This window comes from Rhipicephalus microplus, chromosome 4, assembly GCF_043290135.1.
Source record: "Rhipicephalus microplus isolate Deutch F79 chromosome 4, USDA_Rmic, whole genome shotgun sequence".
NCBI classification, from domain to species: domain Eukaryota; kingdom Metazoa; phylum Arthropoda; class Arachnida; order Ixodida; family Ixodidae; genus Rhipicephalus; species Rhipicephalus microplus.
In genome coordinates, this window is record NC_134703.1 from 22586027 (window position 1) to 22608214 (window position 22188).

A 22188-nucleotide genomic window follows, 5' to 3' on the forward strand; every position below is an offset into this window, starting at 1 on the left:
TAAAAGTGGATGGTGGTCAATGGTCAGGTCCTATCAGATTATTCGCGTTCGCAAAATTTCTAAGTTTGATTAAATTTTCCTCAATGCTTACTGAAACCGTACATTCCACACAAGTTGCTATCCGATGAAGTTAAAACTGCTAGCGCCGTTATGTCAATTAAGTAACAAAAAATAAATCCAAACTTACTTTCCCGTATGGCTATGATAGCATCATCCTTAAAACAGTCACTCAGTACAAGTACTTGGGCGTCGTCATATCGTCAGATCTCGGATGGTCGGCGCATGTAGATCACGTGACTGGCAAAGTGATGCGGAAGCTAATGTTTTTAAAGCGGGCCTTGCGATACTCGACAAGAGAAGCTAAGCTCTTGGCCTATGCGACGATTATACGCCTTATCTTAGAATATGCGAGCGTTGCATGGTTCCCGTCTACCCAAAAACACATAGGCCATCCAGCGCAAAGCCACGCGTTTTATCTGTAACAGATAAAGGCGCACCGACTCGCCTACGCAAATGCTGACAGATATTGGCCTTCACACGCTAGCCAGTCGTGCGATGCTATCCCGACTCAAATTTATGTACCTAATCCTACACAACAAACTTAAAAGAGATTCGAACACCTACATTTTTTTTTCAACACTTCTAGAGAAACCCGTCACAAGCATCACCTTACACTGCAAGAATATTTATGCACCAACGATACTTTTAGTTCTTCGTTTTTCCCGCGGGCAGTGCGAGAGTGGAATGCTTTACCCGAGACGGTGGTCGTGGAGCCCACTGCCGACAAATTTTACGAACTTGCTGGCCAAGCCGTCTTATCAGCTACATGATAGCGACGCTATCAGGATTGTACTGATCATTGTCCTCCCTGCCAGTACATTTGTGGTTTAAAAAGGTGGAAGTCGGTACCAACTTTGTATGTTGCGTGCTTACCTTTTTCTTTCTTTTTCGTGTTTTTTTTCAGTGTGTGCACATGTGACTGAGACATGTGCCTCGTTAATAATGTAGGTCCATAATTGTTATCATTTTATACCATGACTTTTTTGTACCCATACAATTGTATAAGTATGTGAATATAGAATGTTTGTTGACACTTTCCAACCCACTCCTGTAAAAATCCCTGACGGGATTGACAGTATTGTTAAATAAATAAATAAAATAAGTATAGTTAAAAACATCTTGTCTTGATTTTTCGGACATTGTCTAAGTTCTATCGACTGATTCGGACAAGCAGCTGTTCGCATCGGTAATTACGACCCAATGTGTATGTTCCGCGTAGTGTGACGAGGACATGACATCTAGCACGTACATTTTTGCACCGCATTCGTGGTTATGCACGTCTCCTATTCAAAACACTTCAACAAAAATAGGTGGGCGTGATTATCACACTTCTTCTGTACATTTAACGTACCGAAGGTCATGGGTTATGTATTCTGCTATTGCAGCATGTTCGCATTGCGAAGGACCACACTTCGTTCAAACCTACTGTGTCCACCTACTTAATAAAGAGTGTTATACAAGAAAGGTAGGAAGGTTAGCTATAGACTAGGCCCATTTTACAACCCTACACGCGGGGAAGCGGAATAAGAGAGTAAAAGAGAGAAAGAGAGAAGGAGATACACATCGCACTCCACCCACAGTGCAGGGTTTCACAGGTGAATGCTCAGTGATGTTGCCCTCAAGAACTGTAGAAGGGCTCGTGTTGCTTTCTCGGCTAATTTACTGTGAGCTGGATGATATTCCCTTTACTCGGGAAAGATCTTTACTGCACGGACGACCTGCTTTACAGACGTGTTTCAGTCATAGGCTAGTGCTTCTGAGGAGTTTCGCTCATCACGTTTCTGTGTTTTTTCAAATGATTTATTTTTAAAATCTGTATGCGTCTCAATTATAACGTATTTCTTACAGATGTGCTCGTCAGCCTTTGCAAATCATAGCATTCACTAACGTTTTCCGCTACAGAACTAATTATCCATAGTCTGCCGCTCACACACAACACTGATCCAACACTCATCCAAACAATAGCTTCATAGAACACTGGAAATTTGGCACACACCAGGCCAAATTATATGTTACTGGTATTTCATGGTCAGTGCGAATATCTTTAGGTTCAGAAAACGATCCCGGTGACTGAAACCGCGAGATAAACGCAGAAGCAACAAATGGACGATCACATGCGCCAGCCTCCTGTGACTTCGAGCGCGGCACCCGTGACGAAAGAGCTCGCGTTTGGCAAGCACAGGAATTTGATGGCTTCCGCGACCTCTAGTGGCTGAGCTGTCCTCTTGAGGGGCGTCGAAGCAATCGCCTCGGCTCTCATGTCTCCAGGTGCAGTGACAGTCATGGGCGTCTCAGTCCAGCCCGGAAGCACGGCGTTGCAGCGAATGCCGTGGGGAGCCAGCTCCTGCGCTGCCGACTTGGTCAGCGCCACGACGCCGCCCTTGGAAGCGCAGTACGCCGCCGCGTTTTCTTGGCCACTCTTGCCGAAGATGCTCGCGACGTTTACGATGGCTGCACCTCCTTCGGGCATCGGCTGACCCGAACGAAGAATGTAGCGGCTAGCCTCCCGAATCACCACGAAAGTGCCCTGCATAGACACATGCATCTACAACGTATAAGAAAAGCACGCAAGTGGTATATATATCAAGCCGTGGAGACAGACTTGCAGATGTCTAATACAACATGATGTTACCGTTACGCGCGTAGCTGACAAATAAGAAAACTGAATATTTAAGGTACAAATAAAAAAGTGCTATGTTTCCTGATTGCTATTAAATAGTTGTCATACGACTACTAAAACTAAGAATATTAGCAATAGTTATTTTCTAGGGGGTGTGCGAACAGTGAAGCTTAGGACCAAATCAAATACCGATAAAACTGTGATCATACCAAATCGAATAATTATCGAATAGTTTTCGAATGGTAGGACAACCACTTTAGAGACAGGCCTAGAATTTACATTTTATACCATACACTTGTTTATAGACAGTAACACTGTCATAGACGGCAGTACTATAACATTTCGTCGACCAAAGATACCACATGCAGTTACGCAAACTGATGTGAACTCGTATACAGTATCAAGTAGAGTATTCGAGTATTTTTTTATTAACTGTAGGAGAAAAACAGCAGCTAATTCAGTATTCGAGGTGGTACTTCGTCGCATGCTTTTAAATAGTACTAGGACCTGTAATTTAAGAACGGTTTCATATCTTTGGTGACACTTAATTTTAAACCGGAAATTACTTCATTTAATGATGATGAAAGCTTCAGTAGTACGGTAAACTCTAAAACCGGAAGCATCAGGGATATTCACTAAATAAAACAGGTAAAACTGCGCTTTGCTATTCCAACGTCTTGTCCCTTTGGAGTACCCTGGTCGGTGTGGCTTGCTTGAAAAATATTCCACATATGAAACATGCAATATTAAATTCGAGATCCGATGCGTTGTTTGAAATCTTCAAGCATTCGCCCACCCCATTATTTTCATAATGGGGCACTAAAGCAAAACAGTACATTACACTTCACTGACAAATATTATGAAAACTATAGTTAATTTAACCCACCACAGGTTTATGATTAATTGAGAAAATTGGTCGAAAGTCTTAATTTTAAATTTCGCGCCGAAATATCCGATAGCGTCGTCATTGAGTTCAACGAGTTTTTATTTATTTCTTTATCAGCTCAACAAACGTTTCTGGAATCTGCTATCTGAAGTCTCTGGCTCCTTCAATAGTCAATTAATGGTTAGGAACTTCGTAAGTCCTACTAGACACCGTCAAAATCTATGCCGTCACTGCAACCGGTGCAGAAACTTCAATATGGCGTCGCCACCATAATGTTTTCTCGCTTACCAAGCGTCTTCTAGCAGCAAGCGAGATATTTTCGATATGTCGATAGAGTAATTTACCAACACGAGTAAAATCGCTTTTCTGTTTGGTGTCCGTTTAAATAACGCACATGCCTTCAAAGCTACGGAAGCCTTGGTGGATAGTGCCTTTCATAGTAATGCGGGGATGACATAGTTATCAAAGTAGACATAAGGTTGGCTTATTGGCTATTTAACGTCACCTGTTATCTAATGCATATTTGAGCACTACGTAAGAAAAAAAATAAAATGAACGTGCTAACTATGCTCTCGGTATAGGGAAGAAAAAAAAAGGATATTTTGATGAAAGGAATTTTCCAGAATTCGCCTTTCGATAAAGCTAAAATAACGAAAAGAGAAGTGCAAGAGGATGATTTGGAGTGCAGCAACTGCTTCTGTAAACGAAACTAAACGCTGAGTCCCAGCCTACGAATGTATAATTTTTTCCCTTTTTGTGATAAATTCGCCCTTAAAGTCTCTTATTAAAACACAGAGTGATCGTCTCTCGCCTTGAGGTTGACCCTGATGATGTCGTCGAACACTTCATCGCTGCAGTCTGTGATTGGCGCGAAACCAGTAATCCCGGCGCAGTTGACGACGGCGCTTAGGGACAGTTCTTCGTTTGTGCATTTGATGATGGTAAACAGCGCCTTCACAGCAGACGAATCGCCGACATCCACGTACACGGACAGATGCTTTTCGTCCCCTGGTCACGGTACCACATATAAATTAGCACACTCTATTCTCTAGGAAACGTATTAGAACAACAACACAAACGCAATGCGCCGGTGGGGCTGGTGGCGTAGTCCTATGCTAGAGCTCTGCGCCGTTTTGTTTCCGCGCGCCTCTTGCGCCGCCGCCGAAATCGAAGTATTTAAGGTGGGACGCCGCCGCCGTGCCACAATTTGTCCTTTATATATATATATATATATATATATATATATATATATATATATATATATATATATATATATATATATATATATATATATATATATATATATATATATATATATATATATATATATACATACGGCGAATGCGCCCGCACGCACAACGCAGTATAATACTGAGGGCTCTAACCCACACCGGTCTTCGTCCCTGCTTTTACGAAAACGACAAACAATTAGCGAGTGTTTTCCTCTTCGGTGATCGGCAAGCGTACTGCTGATGGCGATTGAGAAGGCCACAGTTTCAGCGTAAAATTTCATACCCAAAAACCTAGAGTGGAATCTAGGTTTTTATGAAACATGCACACACACACACACACACACACACACACACACACACACACACACACACACACACACACACACACACACACACACACACACACACACACACACACACACACACACACACACACACACACGCACGCACGCACACACACACACGCACACACACACACACACACACACAGAGAGAGAGAGAGAGAGAGCGCTTGTTTGATACCTGTGTGCGTGTGTGTGCGTGTGTTAATTAATTAATTAAATTAATTTTTTGAAATGTCTACGCGGGGCACGTGAAGCTGAATGAGCAGCGCTTCGACCACCATGGCTTGGAGTACAGAAACCCAGCCTCGAAAAAACGCATGACGACCACAAGCCCCAGCGTGTGGGCTTGTCTTATTTGTCTTCTTGTGTATGTGTCTTATGAACGGTGGGTTCCTAGATTACAAACTATATGCCAACAGGCTAAACACCAGAATCTCAAACCAAAATGAGAGTAAGTGAAAGTAGAAGCATCGTACCTCGGGTGGATCTCGTTTGGAACTCGCAATATGCATAATCAATTTATAGAAATAAAAACACTATATAGAACAGTAAATAATAAACAATTTGTTTATACCCATGGCGGACAAGTGTGCTCATGCGCCGAAAGATCGCGAAAGAATTGGTCCGTATTCAACGTATCTCTATACTCCGCTGCAAAGACCATTCAGTGCAGAGCAGATGAAATCTATGGACGCCGGGATGTTCAGCAGATCATTGAGGGGCGTTCACGCAGCTTCCTCGTCATTTTGCAGCCACGTTCAGTGCGCCTAGGGAAGACGTAGTTACACAGACAATAAAGTGAAATCCATGCACTTCCCTAGGTAAACTTCGGATTATGTAATAATGGGGATCGATATACGTGAACGACACTTTGCCTAAACTATCAAATACCAACCGTAAATATGCAACATTGCCTAAACCAGGAAAGCTAGCATGCTCCCGCCGCTTAAAAGAAGGTACCGTTTTTTGCGCCGCTCCCCGACACACACATACACGCCCGCTTGTGAACACTGTAGGCCGGGTGAAGCTGCTGCGTCCAGAACCGAATCGAAACCGAGAACAACCATATAGGCAGTTCGCTAACTAACACGATTCGATCCTAACTGTGAACTTCCCATCATTCCCACCATAGGTGAACGACCGCACCACCTGAGTTTCCTCAAGGTTGTAGTAAGAATCTGTATGAGCTTCAGCAAGCGACAAGAGCAAGAAAAAATCATCGGCCAAGCACTCCGTACAAATGTTTAACCGGCGAGAGCTGAAACGTGTGGTCCTGGTGTTAAGAAATGGGTCGAATCCGACTCTGCATTGAAGTCTTTCGCAAATATTTGTTACATGTTCGTGCTTCTTAATGAGGTTAGATACACGTTTCGCTTGGTATACTACAGTGTTTATTTCACATGCTTCACATTGTGCCGCACATGATCACGGTCATGGAAGGCGTAATTGGTGGTTAAGTGCTTTCGGATTGCGTTAATCGCATTGGTTGTTCTCAAACCACAGGCGGTGTGCAGGTGTGGAGAGCTTTATATTTATTCATCGTAGTAAGAGCTATATTTCACATATCATGGTATCCTTCAAACGACATTAATTTCTCTACTGCTTCTGTATGAGTCTTTCATCACTTGCTTAGGCAGATAAATATATCTGCGGGTTTGTTCGCTTTATTTCCTTGGCATTTACTCGTGCAAATAAATAAGTTAATAATTAAAGAAAACGAACCAAGTGTCATTGTGCCCGATTCTTTGAGCAAACTTAATCGCCATATAGGTGTTGCGATGCAGCTCTCTGCCCCCACCACTCCGTCCCCCCCCCAAAATGATGCCTTCCTGAAGTCAATTGAACAGTTTATGCAGATTGTTCATTGCACATTGAAACACACACACACACACACACACACACACACACACACACACACACACACACACACACATATATATATATATATATATATATATATATATATATATATATATATATATATATATATATATATATATATATATATATATATAGTTACGGTGCATCATCGACAGGAGCAAGCGTGGCACTTAGCGAAGATGAAGAAGACGCCTGTGCGTTAGGCGCTTGCGCGAGAGGCAACTCAGACATCTTGTTCAGCTGCCGATTCTCGGTGGACGCTGTCCTGTAAGCCAAGACCTCGCCCCGTCCCATTTGGTGGAAGAACTGGGCAACCGCCTCGCAACGGAACTTCGCAGTGGCCGACGTTTGAAGGGTCATTCCACAACGATGACGGAGAGTACGGCGTCTGCATCTGCTCCTGGTGTTCCTGCGGCCAGAGATGATGCGGTAACTACATCTCCTTCTGCGACCACAACCTTCGTGCTCGAACCCCCGCGGGATCCTGGCACGTTCAGCGGTTCCGGCGATCCAGATGAAGTTGACGTTGAAGATTGGCTGGCAGAGTACGAACGTGTGAGTACTCGATACCAATGGGGCCCGACTTTTATGCTGGCAAACCTGTTATTCTATCTTAGGGGAACCGCCAAATCGTGGTATGAAAACCATGAAACAGAACTTGGGAGTTGGGCATTGTGCAGGTAAAAAATGCTGTACCTGTTGGGAAAGCCGATTGGAAGAAAAAATTGCCCACAGCTTCCCACGGGGGAACACTGAGGAGGATGCGGAGCATATAATTGGTTAACGGGGTGTTAAAGTGCGACTTACTTGGGTCGATGGCTAAATTGGTTAACGTGGTTGTGAAATGGGGTGTTAAATTGCGACTTACTTGGGTCGATGGCTAAATTGGTTAACGTGGTTGTAGGAGGGGGTGTTAAATGAGTGAACACGTACACACGTATGCGAAAGGGCGGCGCTGGTCGAAGGGACGTCGATCATTGTGTTTGTGGATTCGTTGGAATTTATTTCACCGCGACCTTGGACGTCGACGCGCCGTACAAACCAACCGACGAGCGGCAACTGAGAGAGCGAGCGCCGACCTTGAGTATATATACAGCACGACGGCGCATGCACTGTCAGCTGTTGAATGTTCTCGAAGCGCGACGCCACATGCGCGTCCACTGGAGAATCAGGAGAATCGTAGATGTCGAACGCGGTGTGTAGAGGAGGAAGGGTGCACAGATGGTGGAGGAGTGAAGCGCGCGCGGTGTGTAGAGGAGGAAGGGATGCACAGATGGTGGAAGAGTGGGCGACGGCGCGACGGCGCATGCGCGCGCGTCAGCTGTCGAATGTTCGAGAAGCGGTGCGGACGGCGCGGACGGCGCACTACAAGGCGCGAGTATAAGATGCTTCCGCATCTAAAATGGCCGCGAACGAAATGCTCACGTCTCGGGCGCAGACCTCGACCGAGTCTTACGTCTCCTATATCTAAACATATATGTATTTTCTACTTTCGTTTTTTCGCACTGTGCTTTTTTTTTTTCTTACTGAAGATACCGTAACAACTGAATGTTGTATTTTTTGTTTCTTCTCCCGTTAACATCATGTATGGGAGCCCCCCTGACAGTTTCCAACTTTGGGGCTCCTTGTGTGTATTACCAATCCTGTACGCACTTTTCTGTAAACTGACATCGTTGTTGAATAAACTTGAACTTGAACTTGAAAAAAAAAAAAAGATGTGTTGTCGTTGTGTCGCAAAGCCAATGCCGATATGCCGGGGGCTGACAAGGTCGGGCATATTCTTAAGGGGATTGCGGATGACGCATTCAACCTCCTCATCTGCAAAAATTTTTCTACAGTGGACGCCATTATAAAAGAATGTCGGCGCTTTGAGCAAGCGAAGAGCCGGCGGATTAACAGCGTGTTTACCCGCCTTCCGAATACGGCTGCAACATCATCTTGCGAAGACCGTGCAATAACACAGCCACCACCTCTAGATTCATCGGATCAGGTGACCCGAATTGTACGGCGCGAACTTGAAGCCATTGCCTCTGCTCCGGCTCACACCACTGTAAGTGACACCACCCCATTCACTGCTAACATGGTTCAAGCCATCGTCCGCCAAGAACTCGCCAGCATAGGTATCCCCTCGGTGTGCGCTTTGCCCAGCCCGCAGCGAGCTTCATGGCGTCCACCCTCGTCCTATCACGAGCAGCAGTTTACGGCCCGATCTCGCGACACTGCGTGGAGAACCGTCGACAATCGACCAATTTGTTTTCATTGCCACCGTATCGGTCATGTCATCCGTTACTGCGATTACCGCTGGTCCTCGCCACCTCGGACTTCATCTCAACCTCACTACCGACAGGACAGCACCCGCTTCGCATCTGCCGCGCAGCCTTCTCCGCAAAACAACTACAGAAGGTTCAACAGCCGATCTCCGTCACCGCATGGTCATCAGTCGCGTTCGCCTCCAGGACGTCGCCAGTCGTCTCGCTCACCGCAGACTCGCAGGCCGTCGTCACCATTCAACCCCGCTCCTGCCTACCCGGAAAACTAAACGGTGCAGCGCCCGGAGGTGACGCTGCATCTTCGACTCCCTCCACAAATCCTCTCTTGACACTTCCGACGAGACAAAATTTGTTAGACGTTGCCGTTGACGGTGTGGCTATTTCTGCCCTTATAGATACTGGAGCGCACATTTCTGTAATGAGCGCGAACCTTCGCCGACGCCTACATAAAGTGCTCACGCCTGCCGCTTCCCACAAACTTCGTGTCGCTGATGGGAGGACCCCTGATGTTCAAGGGATGTGCACGGCCCGTGTCCATTGCCGGTCATCCCACATTAGTTCAGTTTGCCGTCATTGAAATGTGTCCTCATGACCTAATACTTGGTTTGGACTTCCTGTCACGTCATTCTGCGCTCATTGATTGTGCCACTGGTGCTCATCAGCTTGAACTGCCGCAGTTTGCCGATTTTCCAGCAGACTATTCTCCCGGTTTATGCTCTCGTCACCACGTTCGTTTGCTTCCGCAAGCTGCTACATATGTCACTTTGTCGTGCTCACGTCATGTGCCCGACGGTGACTACCTCGTCACTCCTATAGTCGACGTACTGATGACCCGAGACGTCGCCCTTGCTCACACTGTTGTCGCCGTCGCTAATAAAGCAGTGGTTATACCACTACTCAACGTGAGTCTCTTGACTCAAGTTATTCCGCAAGACATGTCTTTGGCCACCCTATCTCCACTTTACAGCTGCAACGTTACTGGTTTGGACACCGATACTACATCCCCCTGTCTTGGCCGCAATTACACTCTGCCTGCAGATGACATTAACAAGATGATTGCTCCCGACCTCACTGCAGTGCAAGCTGCCAGCCTCCGTAGTCTGCTAACATCATATAGAGACGTTTTCGACTTTGACCACCGCCCTCTCAGCCAAACAACTGCAGTGACTCACCGGATCAACACTGGTGATGCCAGTCCTATACGGCGGCGTCCATATCGCGTATCTCACAAGGAACGCCAAGTAATTCAAAATGAAGTGGATAAAATTATTACTAAAGACGTAATAGAACCCTCATCCAGCCCCTGGGCCTCCCCAGTCGTGCTCGTTGAGAAGAAAGATGGCAGCTGGCGCTTTTGCGTGGACTATCGCCATTTAAAAAAAGTGACCCACAAAGATGTCTAACCTCTGCCTCGGATTGATGACGCCCTCGATTGCCTCCATGGTGCCCAATACTTTTCGTCTATCGACCTTCGATCCGGCTATTGGCAAATTTCCGTCGACCCCATGGATCGTGAAAAAACCGCTTTCGTTACGTCCGACGGCCTCTACCAGTTCAAAGTCATGCCGTTTGGACTGTGTGATGCGCCGGCAACTTTCGAGCGCATGATGGACTCCCTTCTCCGAGGATATAAGTGGTCCATCTGCTTATGTTACTTAGACGATGTCATCGTCTTTTCACCTACCTTTGACAGCCATATAACACATCTGTCAGCCGTTCTGGATGTTTTTCGAAGAGCTGCTCTCCAGCTCAATTCTGCAAAATGCCACTGGTTTCGGACGTCGCCAAATCACCATACTCGGCCACCTTGTCAGAGCCGATGGTGTTCAACCAGATCCCGAAAAGGTGCGAGCAGTACAACAATTTACTGAACCACGCTCAACCAAGGACGTCCAAAGTTTTGTAGGGCTATGTTCCTATTTTCGTCGATTTGTCCGCAACTTCGCCGACATCGCTCGACCGCTTACTGATCTCTTAAAGAAGGACGTTCCCTTCGCATGGGGTATAGAGCAAGCGGACGCCTTTTCGGCTCTTATCCATCTGCTGACTACGCCACCAATACTGGCCCATTTCGACCCAGCATCACCTACAGAGCTTCGGACCGATGCCAGTGGTCATGGAATTGGAGCGATCCTTGGCCAACGACAGCACGGGAAGGACCACGTGATTGCTTACGCCAGTCGTCTTCTTTCACCTGCCGAACGGAAGTTCTCCATCACTGAGCGTGAATGCCTAGCTTTAGTGTGGGCCGTGGCGAAATTCAGGCCTTACCTGTATGGCCGAACTTTTTCCGTTGTTACGGACCATCACGCTCTTTGCTGGCTGTCATCGCTAAAGGACCCATCTGGACGTCTTGGTCGCTGGGCGCTCCGTCTGCAAGAATACTCATTCGTGGTCCACTACAAGTCGGGACGCCTCCACACAGACGCAGACTGTTTGTCACGTTATTCGGTTGAAACGCCCGACTTGACAGACCTTGATTCAGACCCCTGCGTTCTCTCCATCCACGCTTTGGGTGATATCTCCATCGAACAACGACGTGACCCGTCGTTACTCTCCATTATCGAGCGTCTGACCTCTGCTCCAGCAGACCCTTCCGTTCGCCTGTTGGAACTGCACGACAACATTCTGTACCGTCGCAGCTTCAACGCTGATGGCCCGGAATTACTACTCGTGCTTCCCCATCACCTGCGTACCAGCGTTCTCGAACAACTACATGACGTACCTACAGCCGGTCACCACACTACACGACTACGCCACACGCTTTGCCATCACTAAAGCACTGCTGATAAGCTGTTCCACTGACGTCGCTGACTTTCTCTTGTATGAAGTCATTCTTCATCACGGCGCTCCGTGGCAGCTGCTTACTGATCGAGGAAGGTACTTTCACGTGTTGTGGATGACATTCTCCGCGCCTGCTCCACGGAGCACAAGCTTACCACCGCTTATTATCCACAGACAAATGGATTGACCGAGCGTCTGAACCGAACGCTGACGCAGATGCTGTCAATGTACGTTTCGCCAGATCACCGTGACTGGGACAAAGCACTCCCTTTGTCACGTTCGCGTACAATTCTTCACGGCACGACACAGCTAGTTATTCGCCGTTTTATTTGCTATTTGGCCGACATCCAGCATTACCATTTGACACGCTCCTTCTTTCGGCTGCCCCCTTGTCTACTGAGTATGCCAGCGATGTCTTTTCTCGAGCCCATGCAGCCATTCAACTTGCCTGTGATCGGCTGCACTTGTCGCAAGCACAGCAAAATGACCGCTATGACAGTTGCCACCAAAGCGCGCACTTTTCGCCGGGGTCTCTGGTACTTTTCTGGACACCGAACCACCAAGTCGGCTTATCAGAGAAGCTACTATCACACTACCATGGCCCCTACAAAGTGTTGCGACAACTTAGTGACGTGAGCTACGAGATCGCACCCCTAAACAATGCCTTTTCGACCACCTCACTCCAGACAGACGTTGTACACGTTTCTAGACTGAAACCGTATCACCCTCCTCGTTCGTCGCCGCCGTACTAAGCGCCGTGACGGCGCTTCCGCCGCAGGGGAGTGATGTTAGAGTGCATCATCGACAGGAGCAAGCGTGGCACTTAGCGAAGATGAAGAAGACGCCTGTGCGTTAGGCGCTTGCGCGAGAGGCAACTCAGACATCTTGTTCGGCTGCCGATTCTCGGTGGACGCTGTCCCGTAAGCCAAGACCTCGCCCCGTCACAATATATATATATATATATATATATATATATATATATATATATATATATATATATATATATATATATATATATATATATATATATATATAGAGCGGTATACTTCTATTCCCGTCATTTGTCACCCTCTGTTTGTCCGACTGTATGTGCAATGATCCCCTTTGTAAATGTTTCCGTCGCAGCAAAGTGAGCAGCAACACCAACATAGCTCACTTTTAAGAGGTATACTTCGAAATATATTTCCGCAAGCACATCGAGGGGACTGTGTGACTCACCTGGCAAAGAGGCGGCTACACTCATCGCAGCGTCGACTTGCTTGTCAGCGACTATCACGGCGGCATCTTCTTCGGCCAGCAAACGGCAGACGGCCTTGCCGATGCCGCTGCCGCCTCCAATCACCAGGGCGAGACGACCGCTAAGAGACATCGCCCTGACGAGTGTGACCGATCACCGTCGCGGTTGTTCACACTCTGGCGTCTCGACCAAGGTACATGTAAACCGGTAGCGTAACTTCCGTTGAAGCCCATGGATCGAGTAGTCGGTGACTCGTTGCCACCGTCGCCATCTACGTGAGGAGGGGACAACTAACAACAAAAATATAAAAAGTAAAGTATGACGTCACAACCGGAAGCTGTAGCAACGTCACCCATTTGCCCTATATCGCGCGAACTTGTTTTTTTTTCTTAATTGCTGACCTGCCACGTACCATTATTATTACGCACTGTTATTGCGGCATTATAATATCTCGCCAATTACATGCGAAAGAGAAAAGAAACAAAAATAAAGATTGGGGAAGCAAAGTTGTTTTATTAGCCAAATGACGTCCTTGCAGTATGCACGAAAAACTTCGCAGAGTCAATTGTGAGACAACCGTTCACGAGCACAATAGCATAATAGTTCCAAGACTCACGTTGCCCAATCGTTGAAAACCACTGCAGCGGGACAGCAGTTTTGAAAATATAGCTTTGGCAGCCGTAGAGTACAACGTCTTAGCCTGCCGCGTTCGCAGTCACCAAAGGCGAGGGCACGTCGGCCGTGTGCCAGCGAAGGCAGTTGGCAGTCACAAGAGCGCCATCTACACAATGTGTGAGCTAGTTCACATCTGAAATGCACATAAACAAGTAAATTTCTGAATGCATGCACGAGAACACCACGGAAGAGTGAGCGATGGCTCGTTGGCCTGTTAATGCGCCAAACCAAAGATCACACCGAACTAAACACAAGCTCTGATAGCATATCGCCTGGATACGCCCCCACATCCGTTGGCCCACGTTACCAGACTGCCTCTGTGTGCCCACTGTTTCTGAAACCAAACGAAAAAAAAAATGCGCGCTCAACAACATACCAAAAACCAAAGCTTCATTAAAGTAATCTACAAATTTTTTGCAACAAATAAAATTGAAGCTATTGAAAATAAACGTTTAAATGTTTCTGGTTGTTTTCGCTACTTGTCCCCTCTCACCTAGTCGTGCCTAAATTGTCACGCGGTTGTTGGTGCCTGTCACAATAGGTTTCAGACCACTTTTCGTTCCGACTTTCACGCCATATTACAGAATAACCTTGGTGTCGACCCCTATTACGCCCGTGTGCGCGCTTATCAGCAGGATAAGATTACTTGTGCCTCTCAGTTACAGAGAAATGCCACAAATAAAACGGTATACTGCCACTTATTGGCTCATGCATTATGTCCATGCTATATCTCGGCAGCGGAAACTGGACGATAAGGAGCAGGAGGGCGTCGTTGACTGCATGCACGTCCATCGGCTTATTCTTGACCGTGTACCCGACAATCGCTGCTGAAATAGTGTCTTCTCATTCAACACTATCAAAAGAAAAGGTTGTAGTACTTGCGAACTTCAGTTTGTTAATGACTTGTCACATATGTTACTGACCAGTTAGTAAGTGATGCTAGTATGAGGAGGTTACTAACACTTACTTTCCACCTTTACTAAAGCAGTTAGTAACGGCATAAAGAAATTAAAAAAATCTAGTTAAGAGTGTACACTCCCACACACACACACTCACACACACACACACACACATATATATATATATATATATATATATATATATATATATATATATATATATATATATATATATATATATAGAAAACAGTTATGCTTAAAAATGTTGATTAATAATGTTTTCCATTTACTCTGTATACCTATTGTACCGTTCTTTTACAAATATATTTGTCTTTTTCTGCGCTTACTTCGAAATTTTTATCTAATAAAGATCTACAGAGGGTTCCCGTACCGTTTTCTAAGAACCATGGCACCATCTTCTGTATATCCTTAACGATGCAACCATATACTGTGCAAAATCAAGGTTTAATCAGATTTGATTCGATTGCAGCATGCCCATATTTTGAAAGACCGCTCTTTACTTCCGGGTGGACGTCCTTACCAGAAGTGTTTTGATCATTGGCTGGTCCTTCCTGTGTGCGATTACGTGTTTAACAAGACAGTCAATTATGCACTCGTGTCCTTGCCTTTGTCGATAGTATCATTCACTATCGTTTTTGTATGGCTTATAAATTATGCTTGGCCTGCTATAGTGTCCTTCAATTATCCAATTTTTATCAAAAGCTTTCTAGAAACTGAACATTCATCACAATAGGGACACTAAAAGCAGACCCATAGAAAATTCGACATTCGGTAGACACCAGGTAACATGTATACTGATATGATATATTTTATGATCATAGCGAATCTTTTCAGGCTCGGACATTGGTCCCGGTGACTATAGAACCACGAGATTAACACAGACGCACTTGACGGAAAATAACATGCGCCAGCCTCCTGTTACTTCGAGTGCGGCGCCCGTGACGAAAGAGCTCGCTTTTGGCAAGCACAGGAATTTGATGGCTTCCGCGATCTCTCGCGGCTGAGCCATTCTCTTAAGTGGCGTCGAAGCAATCGCTTCAGCTCTCATGTCTCCAGGTGCAGTGGCATTCATCGGTGTCTCAGTACAGCCCGGAAGCACGGCGTTGCAGCGAATGTTGTGTGGTGCCAGCTCCTGCGCTGCTGACTTGGTTAGCGCCACGATGCCGCCCTTGGAAGCGCAGTACGCCGCCGCGTTTTCTTGGCCACTCTTGCCGAAGATGCTCGCGACGTTTACGATGGCTGCACCTCCTTCGGGCATCGGCTGACCCGACCGAAGAATGTAGCGGCTAGCCTCCTGAATCACCAGGAAAGTGCCCTGCACAGACACATGCGCCTACAACGTATAAGGAAGGCACGCAAGTGGTATATATATCGTGCCACGGAGACAGACTTGCAGATGTCTAATACAACATGATGTTACCATTACGCGCGTACTGACAAATAAGAACGGAATATTTCAGATACAAAGAGAAAACTGCTAAGTTTACTGATTGCTAATAAATAGTTGCCATACCACTACTAAAACTAAGAATATTAGCAACAGTTATTTTCTAGGGGGTGTGTGAACAGTGCAACTCAGCACCAAATCAAATACCGATAAAAATGTGATCGTACCGAATCGAATGTAAATCGAATAGTTTTCGAATGGTAAGACAAGCAATTTAGAGACAGGCCTAGAATTTACATTATATACCATACAGATGTTTATATACAGTAACACTGTCATAGACGGCTTACTGTTACATTTCGTACACCAAAGATACCACAGTTGCATATACACTGATGTGAGCTCGTATACAGTATCAAAGAGAATATCCAAGTTGTTGTTGTTGTTGTTGTTGTTGTTAACTGTAAGATAAAAACAGCAGTTAATGCAGTATACGGTATGGTACAATCGTCGCAAGCTTTTAAGTAATACTAGGCCCTTTAATTTAAAAATATTTTTATCGCCTTGGTGAAACTGAATTTTAAAGCGCAAATTCCTTCATTGGCTGATGAAGAAAGCTTCGGTAGCATCGTAAACGCTTAAACCGGAAGCATCAGGGCAAATCACTAAATAAAACAGGAAAAACTGCCCTTCGCTATTCTAACGTGTTGTTCCTTTGAACTATCCTTGTCGGGGCTGCTTGTTCGAAAGACATTCGATATATGAGACAAACATTTTTTAATTTCGAGATCCAATGTGCTGTTCGAAATTTAAAGCATATGCTCTTCTTCTTGCTTTCTTAAAGGAACACTAAAGGAAAAAAAGTGTATATATTATATTTCACAGGTAAGCGACGTCACGAATTTCAATTTTTCTTAACTCCTCAACAAACATTTCTGGAATCTGCTATTTTAAGTCTCCGGCTTCTTCAGCAGTCAAAAATAGCTTAGAACTTCCTAAGTTCTACTAGACACCATCATAATCTATGATGTCACTGCAATTGGTGCAAAATCTTCAATCTGGCATCGCCACCATGACGTTTTCTCACTTCGCAGGAGTCTTCTCGCACCAAGCGAGGTGCTTTCGGTATCTCGACAGAGTGAATTACCAATACGAGAAAAAATCGCTCTTCTGTTTAGAGTGACCGTTTAAATGACACACAGGCCTTCAAAGCTACTGAAGCCTTGGTAGATAGTGCCTTCTATAGTAATGCGCTGATTACATAGTTATGAAAGTAGACATAAGGTTGGCTTATTGGCTCTGAAACGTTACCTGTTGTCTAATGGATGTTTCAGCACAATGTAAGAAAAAAAGTGAAGGGAACATGGTGGTTATGCTCTTGGTAGTGAAGAAAAGACAATGGGATATCTTGATGAAAGGAATTTTCCGCAATTCGCACTTCGATAATCCTATAAGATAACAAAAGAAGAAGTGTGAATATATACAGATAATGTGGAGTGCCGCTACTGCTGCTCTAAAGGAAAGTAAACACCGAGTTCCAGTCTATCAATGTACTAATTTTTATCTCCCATGAATTCGCCCTCAAGATCTCTTCTGAGAACACAGAGCGATCGCCTCTCACCTTGAGGTTGACCCTGATGATGTCGTCGAACACGTCCTCGCTGCAGTCCATGATGGGCGCGAAAGCAATAATTCCGGCGCAGTTGACGACGGCGCTCAGGGGCAGTGCTGCGTTTGCATCGTTGATGTTGCCAAACAGCCGCTGCACAGAAGCCGAATCACCGACATCCACGTACACGGCCCGATGCTTTTCGTCACCTGGCCGTGGTACCAGATATAAATTAGCACAACTTATTCTTTAGGCAACGCGTATGAACAGCAACACAAGTTCAATGCGCTACTGAGGCTAGTGGCGTATATATGCGCAGAAAACAAGCAGCATTATCACCTGATCCCTTTTATGTCACGCCTATATGCATGCCCCTGCGTGCTTTTGCATGTGTATATATTCTCAATGCCCTTGGTGCCCGACGTACTGCTTTTCTTTCTTCCTTCCTTCGTTCTGTCACATTGGCATACTCCTCTCAAGACTGCTTCTTTGGCTCTCGTACTTTACTGTGTCGCATGAGGTTGGGCGTGGCATTTACGAATGCGTACTCTGGTCTCCTTGGAATGGCGAGCACTTCGGCATGCAACATCTGCGTCTGCGACGAAACGCTCAAGCACATTCTATGCCATTGCCCAGCATATCAGTCTGAACGACGTATTATGGAAGCCAAGCTCCGTCAGCTGGATTCACGGCCGCTTACAGAAGAGGGGATCCTGGGACCTTGGTCCACGGCTTCCCATACGGGCAAAACCACGAAAGCCCTCTTGTACATATTTAGGGACCACCAGACTTCACGACTGCTTGTGAAAGAACAGTCTGAGATCGTGCTGTGTAGTCTCGAGCTGACTATTCATCCTTCTTGTTCTTACTCCTCTTCTTTTCTATATATTTCTATTATTCTCCCTTTCCCCCACCCCAAGTGTAGGGCAGCCAACCCGGCCAAGCTTGGTTAACCTCCCTGCCTTTCTTCTCTATTTATCTCTCTCTCTCTCTCTCTCTCTCTCTCTCTCTCTCTCTCTTTCTCTTGGTTCACGTGAAAAATGAAAACTTCGATCGTATACTGTAGCAGGGCAACCTTTCTGTCACAAAAGGCAACAAAGACAGTGATGCGTTCATCTTCGCGTCCCTTTTTCTGTGACTTATATTATTTGCTTCTTGTATTTTTGTGTTATTTTGTGTACTGCAGAAGTGTTTTTTTTTTAGTGCTCCCGCCCTACCATTTTTACAGTGATTAACTAAGCCACATTCCTTTACTTGTTCAATGCTTTTTGTTTACGCTCTTTGTAGGTTTCACACTAACTTTCATCATTATCAAGTCTTCATATTGTCATTTTCAGTATATTATTTCCCATGTTATAACGCACAGGAAGCAGTTTGTATCTACATGGCTTCCTCCTGTAGATTCCTATGATGTATATGCTCCTTTATTTTACCCCAAATAAATGATTTTTGACATCCAGGCAACAATGTCATGTGTTAACGCAAAATCACGAATGACCTCGATAAAACATCAGGTTCTTATACAAGAAGCGGCCGATCACCCACAACATTATGATCGAGAGAACATCAATTATTGGAAAAACGGTACGCATAAATACGCGCCCGACAAGAGCACGTATACGATGAGGGCCGCATTTATGCACGCTCAACGGCGCCTGGATATCTTACGTGCTATGCCACCACTTAAAATCGTAAGTAGTAAAAGCCTCGCTCTAACGCCCCACTTATTCGGGAATCGTCCAATAAAGATTGTGGTTCGAAAAGCGTTAGTGCAGTATGAAAATTTTGCTTGTTTAGCGCAACAAAAAATATGGAAAAGACGATGCAGACAGGACAGTGCTTGCTCGCGATATAGTTGAATCTTACCACATCCAGAAGACGAGGACGTCACTGTGTTAGTCAAGCCACAAACGGTGCTGCATGCACGATAAGGAGTGCGTGTAATTATATAGACAGGTACTGCTTTTATTATCTTCTGATAATCCCATTACGAATGCTTTTTGTTGCGCCCTGCTCTATTACGCATGCGCGAAGAATCGTGTGTCTGTGTTTATATACCTTTTCTGTATAATGAAATAGCAATCGCTAGTGTAAGTGTTGTCCTGTCTAGTTCATCTTGTCTATGTTTTTCTCGGTGCGCTTAACAAGACAAAATTTTCAAAATGAACGTCAACCAACTGGCCCAAATCGCTGTCCTGCTGTGGAAGTAGTCTACAGCAGCCGTGCAGTAACAACCATGCGATACAGCGGGCGTGTAAGCTTAAGAGTCGACCGTAATATTGATGATTTTAAAGCGACAAAAAAATTAAGCAAGAATGAAGAGGAGCAGTGCCAAAGAGGCATTGAAGTCCAGGTTTCGACGGAAACACGTCTGGTCAAAAAATTCATGGCGGAAAATAGCAAGCACCGACCTATTGTTGAAACAAAAACTAAAAATGCTGTTTTAGTCTTTTCCCGCCACGGTGGCCTTGTGGCTAAGGTTTTCGGCTGTTTACCCGCAGGTCGCGGGATAGAATGCCGGCAGCGGCATTTTCAATGAAGGCGTAAATGTTGTAGGCCCGTGTACTCAGGCTCTGGTGCACGTTAGAGAAGCCCAGGTGGTCGAAATTTCCGGAGTCCTCCACTATGGCGTCTCTCGTAATAACATGGTGGTTTTTGTGGCGTTAAACACCACATATCAATCAATCAATCTGTTTCGTTCCAGCTAAGAGGACAAAGAATGAAAGGCTTTCAGAGGCGTGGGTTACATGGATTTGATTATGTGACGTAAGCATCGAGTGTAAATCTGGGCCAGATTACCAAAGTTGTATATTAGTCTGTTATTGGTTGTCCAAATGTGGATGGGTTCTACATAAAGGTTTGGTCTTTTGTTTTTCTTTTCGAGTTATCTTCATGCTATCATAGTCGTGTTCATTACTCGCGGACACTGCGTGACAACTAGCGCATATCTTACCGAGTGCTTGGTTCTTACATCATAGTTTTTTTATATATATAGAATAATTGCTGAGTAATGGGAGCAGGTGTGAAAAGAAATGTGCTTAAGTAGGTCTATTGCATTATTCTGTAACTTATCTTAAATAAGCGTGACAAAGCCTACACAAATAATAACATTAATAATAATAATATTAATAATAATAATAATAAGAACATGTCGGGCTTCACGATATAATTATCAAGGACGAAGCATTGGAGGGCTTTAGAAATATTGGCCACGGGCCTCTATCATAATATTGAAACCCGCAATATCTGGGGTCAGCAGCCCAGCGCCATCATCACTGGTTCACCTAGGCTGACACTGGCGCATTCGTGCATGTCTATTTAGAGAACCGTAGCTGGTACAGTTGGACAAACGCAGTAAAATTCGAAGAGTGCAGACAGAGCGCTCCTATTCCCGTCATTTTTCCCCCTTCTGTTTGTCCGACTGTACATATATGTGTGCAACGATCCTCCTTATAAATGATTCCGTCACAGCAAAGGCAACGACACCAACTAGCTCACCATTAATAAATGTATACATTTCGAAATATATTTCCGCAAGCACATTGAGAGGGCTGTGTGACTCACCTGGCAGAGAGGCGGCTACTTGCCTCGCAGCCTCGATGTGCTTGTCGGCGACTACCACGGCGGCACCTTCTTCGGCCAGCGCACGGCACACGGCCTCGCCGATGCCGCTGGCGCCTCCAGTCACCAGTGCTAGACGACCGTCGAGAGACATGGCCTCGACGAGCTTGCCCGACCACCGTCGCGGTTGTTCGCGCACTGGCGTGTCGACTTTTATGACACCTGTGTGCGCTCTTATAAGCACAATAAGATTACTCGTGCCTCTCAGTTACGTAGAAGTGGCACAGATAAAACTATATACGGCTACTTATTGGCTCATGTGTTGAGCACTATATTTCTGGAGCCCTCCACTACGGCGTCTCTCATAACCATGTGGTGGTTTTGGGACGTTAAACCCCACACATCAATCATTGAGTACTATCACGAGCAAGATGAGTTCGAACACGCTTGGCGAATAGCTTCGCACCCTATACATCGACTGATTTGCAGCGGCTGTTGTCAAAAGCGAAATGGAAAGGGCGGTGCGCTTATGGTATCTGTTGACACTCTCGATTCAATATCGTTGCTGCAAAACGGTGGCTCATGGCATGTTATAATGGCTGCCAGCGGCGATACCAACTCACATAACGTGCACAGTCACAATTGATGACCCATCAGGCTATCTTCTGAGATATCGGCTGTGTCGCAGGCTGCCGTGATGCGATGCGTGTTTTACTATGTAC

At 45.5% G+C, this 22188-nt stretch overlaps 2 protein-coding genes across 4 annotated transcripts; both read right to left on the reverse strand.

Annotated features, from left to right (window-relative positions):
• Window positions 1-1838: 1838 nt before the first annotated feature.
• LOC119171721 ((3R)-3-hydroxyacyl-CoA dehydrogenase) lies at window positions 1839-15017 on the reverse strand. Of its 2 annotated transcripts, none has more exons than XM_037422536.2 (4): window positions 13931-15017; window positions 13296-13585; window positions 4378-4574; window positions 1839-2587 (listed from the first exon to the last, which is right to left on the reverse strand). In XM_037422536.2, the coding sequence occupies exons 2-4, from the start codon at window positions 13444-13446 to the stop codon at window positions 2171-2173; spliced, it is 765 nt and encodes a 254-aa protein (XP_037278433.2). In that variant the 5' UTR covers window positions 13447-13585; window positions 13931-15017; the 3' UTR covers window positions 1839-2170. The 2 variants fall into 2 exon arrangements, with proteins under 2 accessions (XP_037278433.2, XP_075748421.1); XM_075892306.1 differs by having other exon boundaries at window positions 13296-13604.
• Window positions 15018-15334: 317 nt separating this feature from the next.
• On the reverse strand, window positions 15335-22188 carry LOC119171558 (estradiol 17-beta-dehydrogenase 8). 2 transcript variants are annotated; one of them, XM_075892307.1, is made up of 3 exons: window positions 21470-22188; window positions 17918-18024; window positions 15335-16224 (listed from the first exon to the last, which is right to left on the reverse strand). In XM_075892307.1, the coding sequence occupies exons 1-3, from the start codon at window positions 21618-21620 to the stop codon at window positions 15766-15768; spliced, it is 717 nt and encodes a 238-aa protein (XP_075748422.1). In that variant the 5' UTR covers window positions 21621-22188; the 3' UTR covers window positions 15335-15765. The 2 variants fall into 2 exon arrangements, with proteins under 2 accessions (XP_075748422.1, XP_037278233.2); XM_037422336.2 differs by having other exon boundaries at window positions 17918-18114; window positions 21470-22184.

What these genes read in the sequence shown, in the direction of transcription:
- LOC119171721 (XM_037422536.2), bottom strand. Translation starts at nt 13,446, where the DNA reads ATGTCTCTTAGCGGTCGTCTCGCCCTGGTGATTGGAGGCGGCAGCGGC. An exon ending in TGTAGCCGCCTCTTTGCCAG is followed by an intron (nt 4,575 to 13,295) that starts GTGAGTCACACA and finishes TACCGTGACCAG; the next exon opens with GGGACGAAAAGCATCTGTCC. An exon ending in TCATCAGGGTCAACCTCAAG is followed by an intron (nt 2,588 to 4,377) that starts GCGAGAGACGAT and finishes GTGTCTATGCAG; the next exon opens with GGCACTTTCGTGGTGATTCG.
- LOC119171558 (XM_037422336.2), bottom strand. Translation starts at nt 21,620, where the DNA reads ATGTCTCTCGACGGTCGTCTAGCACTGGTGACTGGAGGCGCCAGCGGC. An exon ending in AGTAGCCGCCTCTCTGCCAG is followed by an intron (nt 18,115 to 21,469) that starts GTGAGTCACACA and finishes TACCACGGCCAG; the next exon opens with GTGACGAAAAGCATCGGGCC. An exon ending in TCATCAGGGTCAACCTCAAG is followed by an intron (nt 16,225 to 17,917) that starts GTGAGAGGCGAT and finishes GTGTCTGTGCAG; the next exon opens with GGCACTTTCCTGGTGATTCA.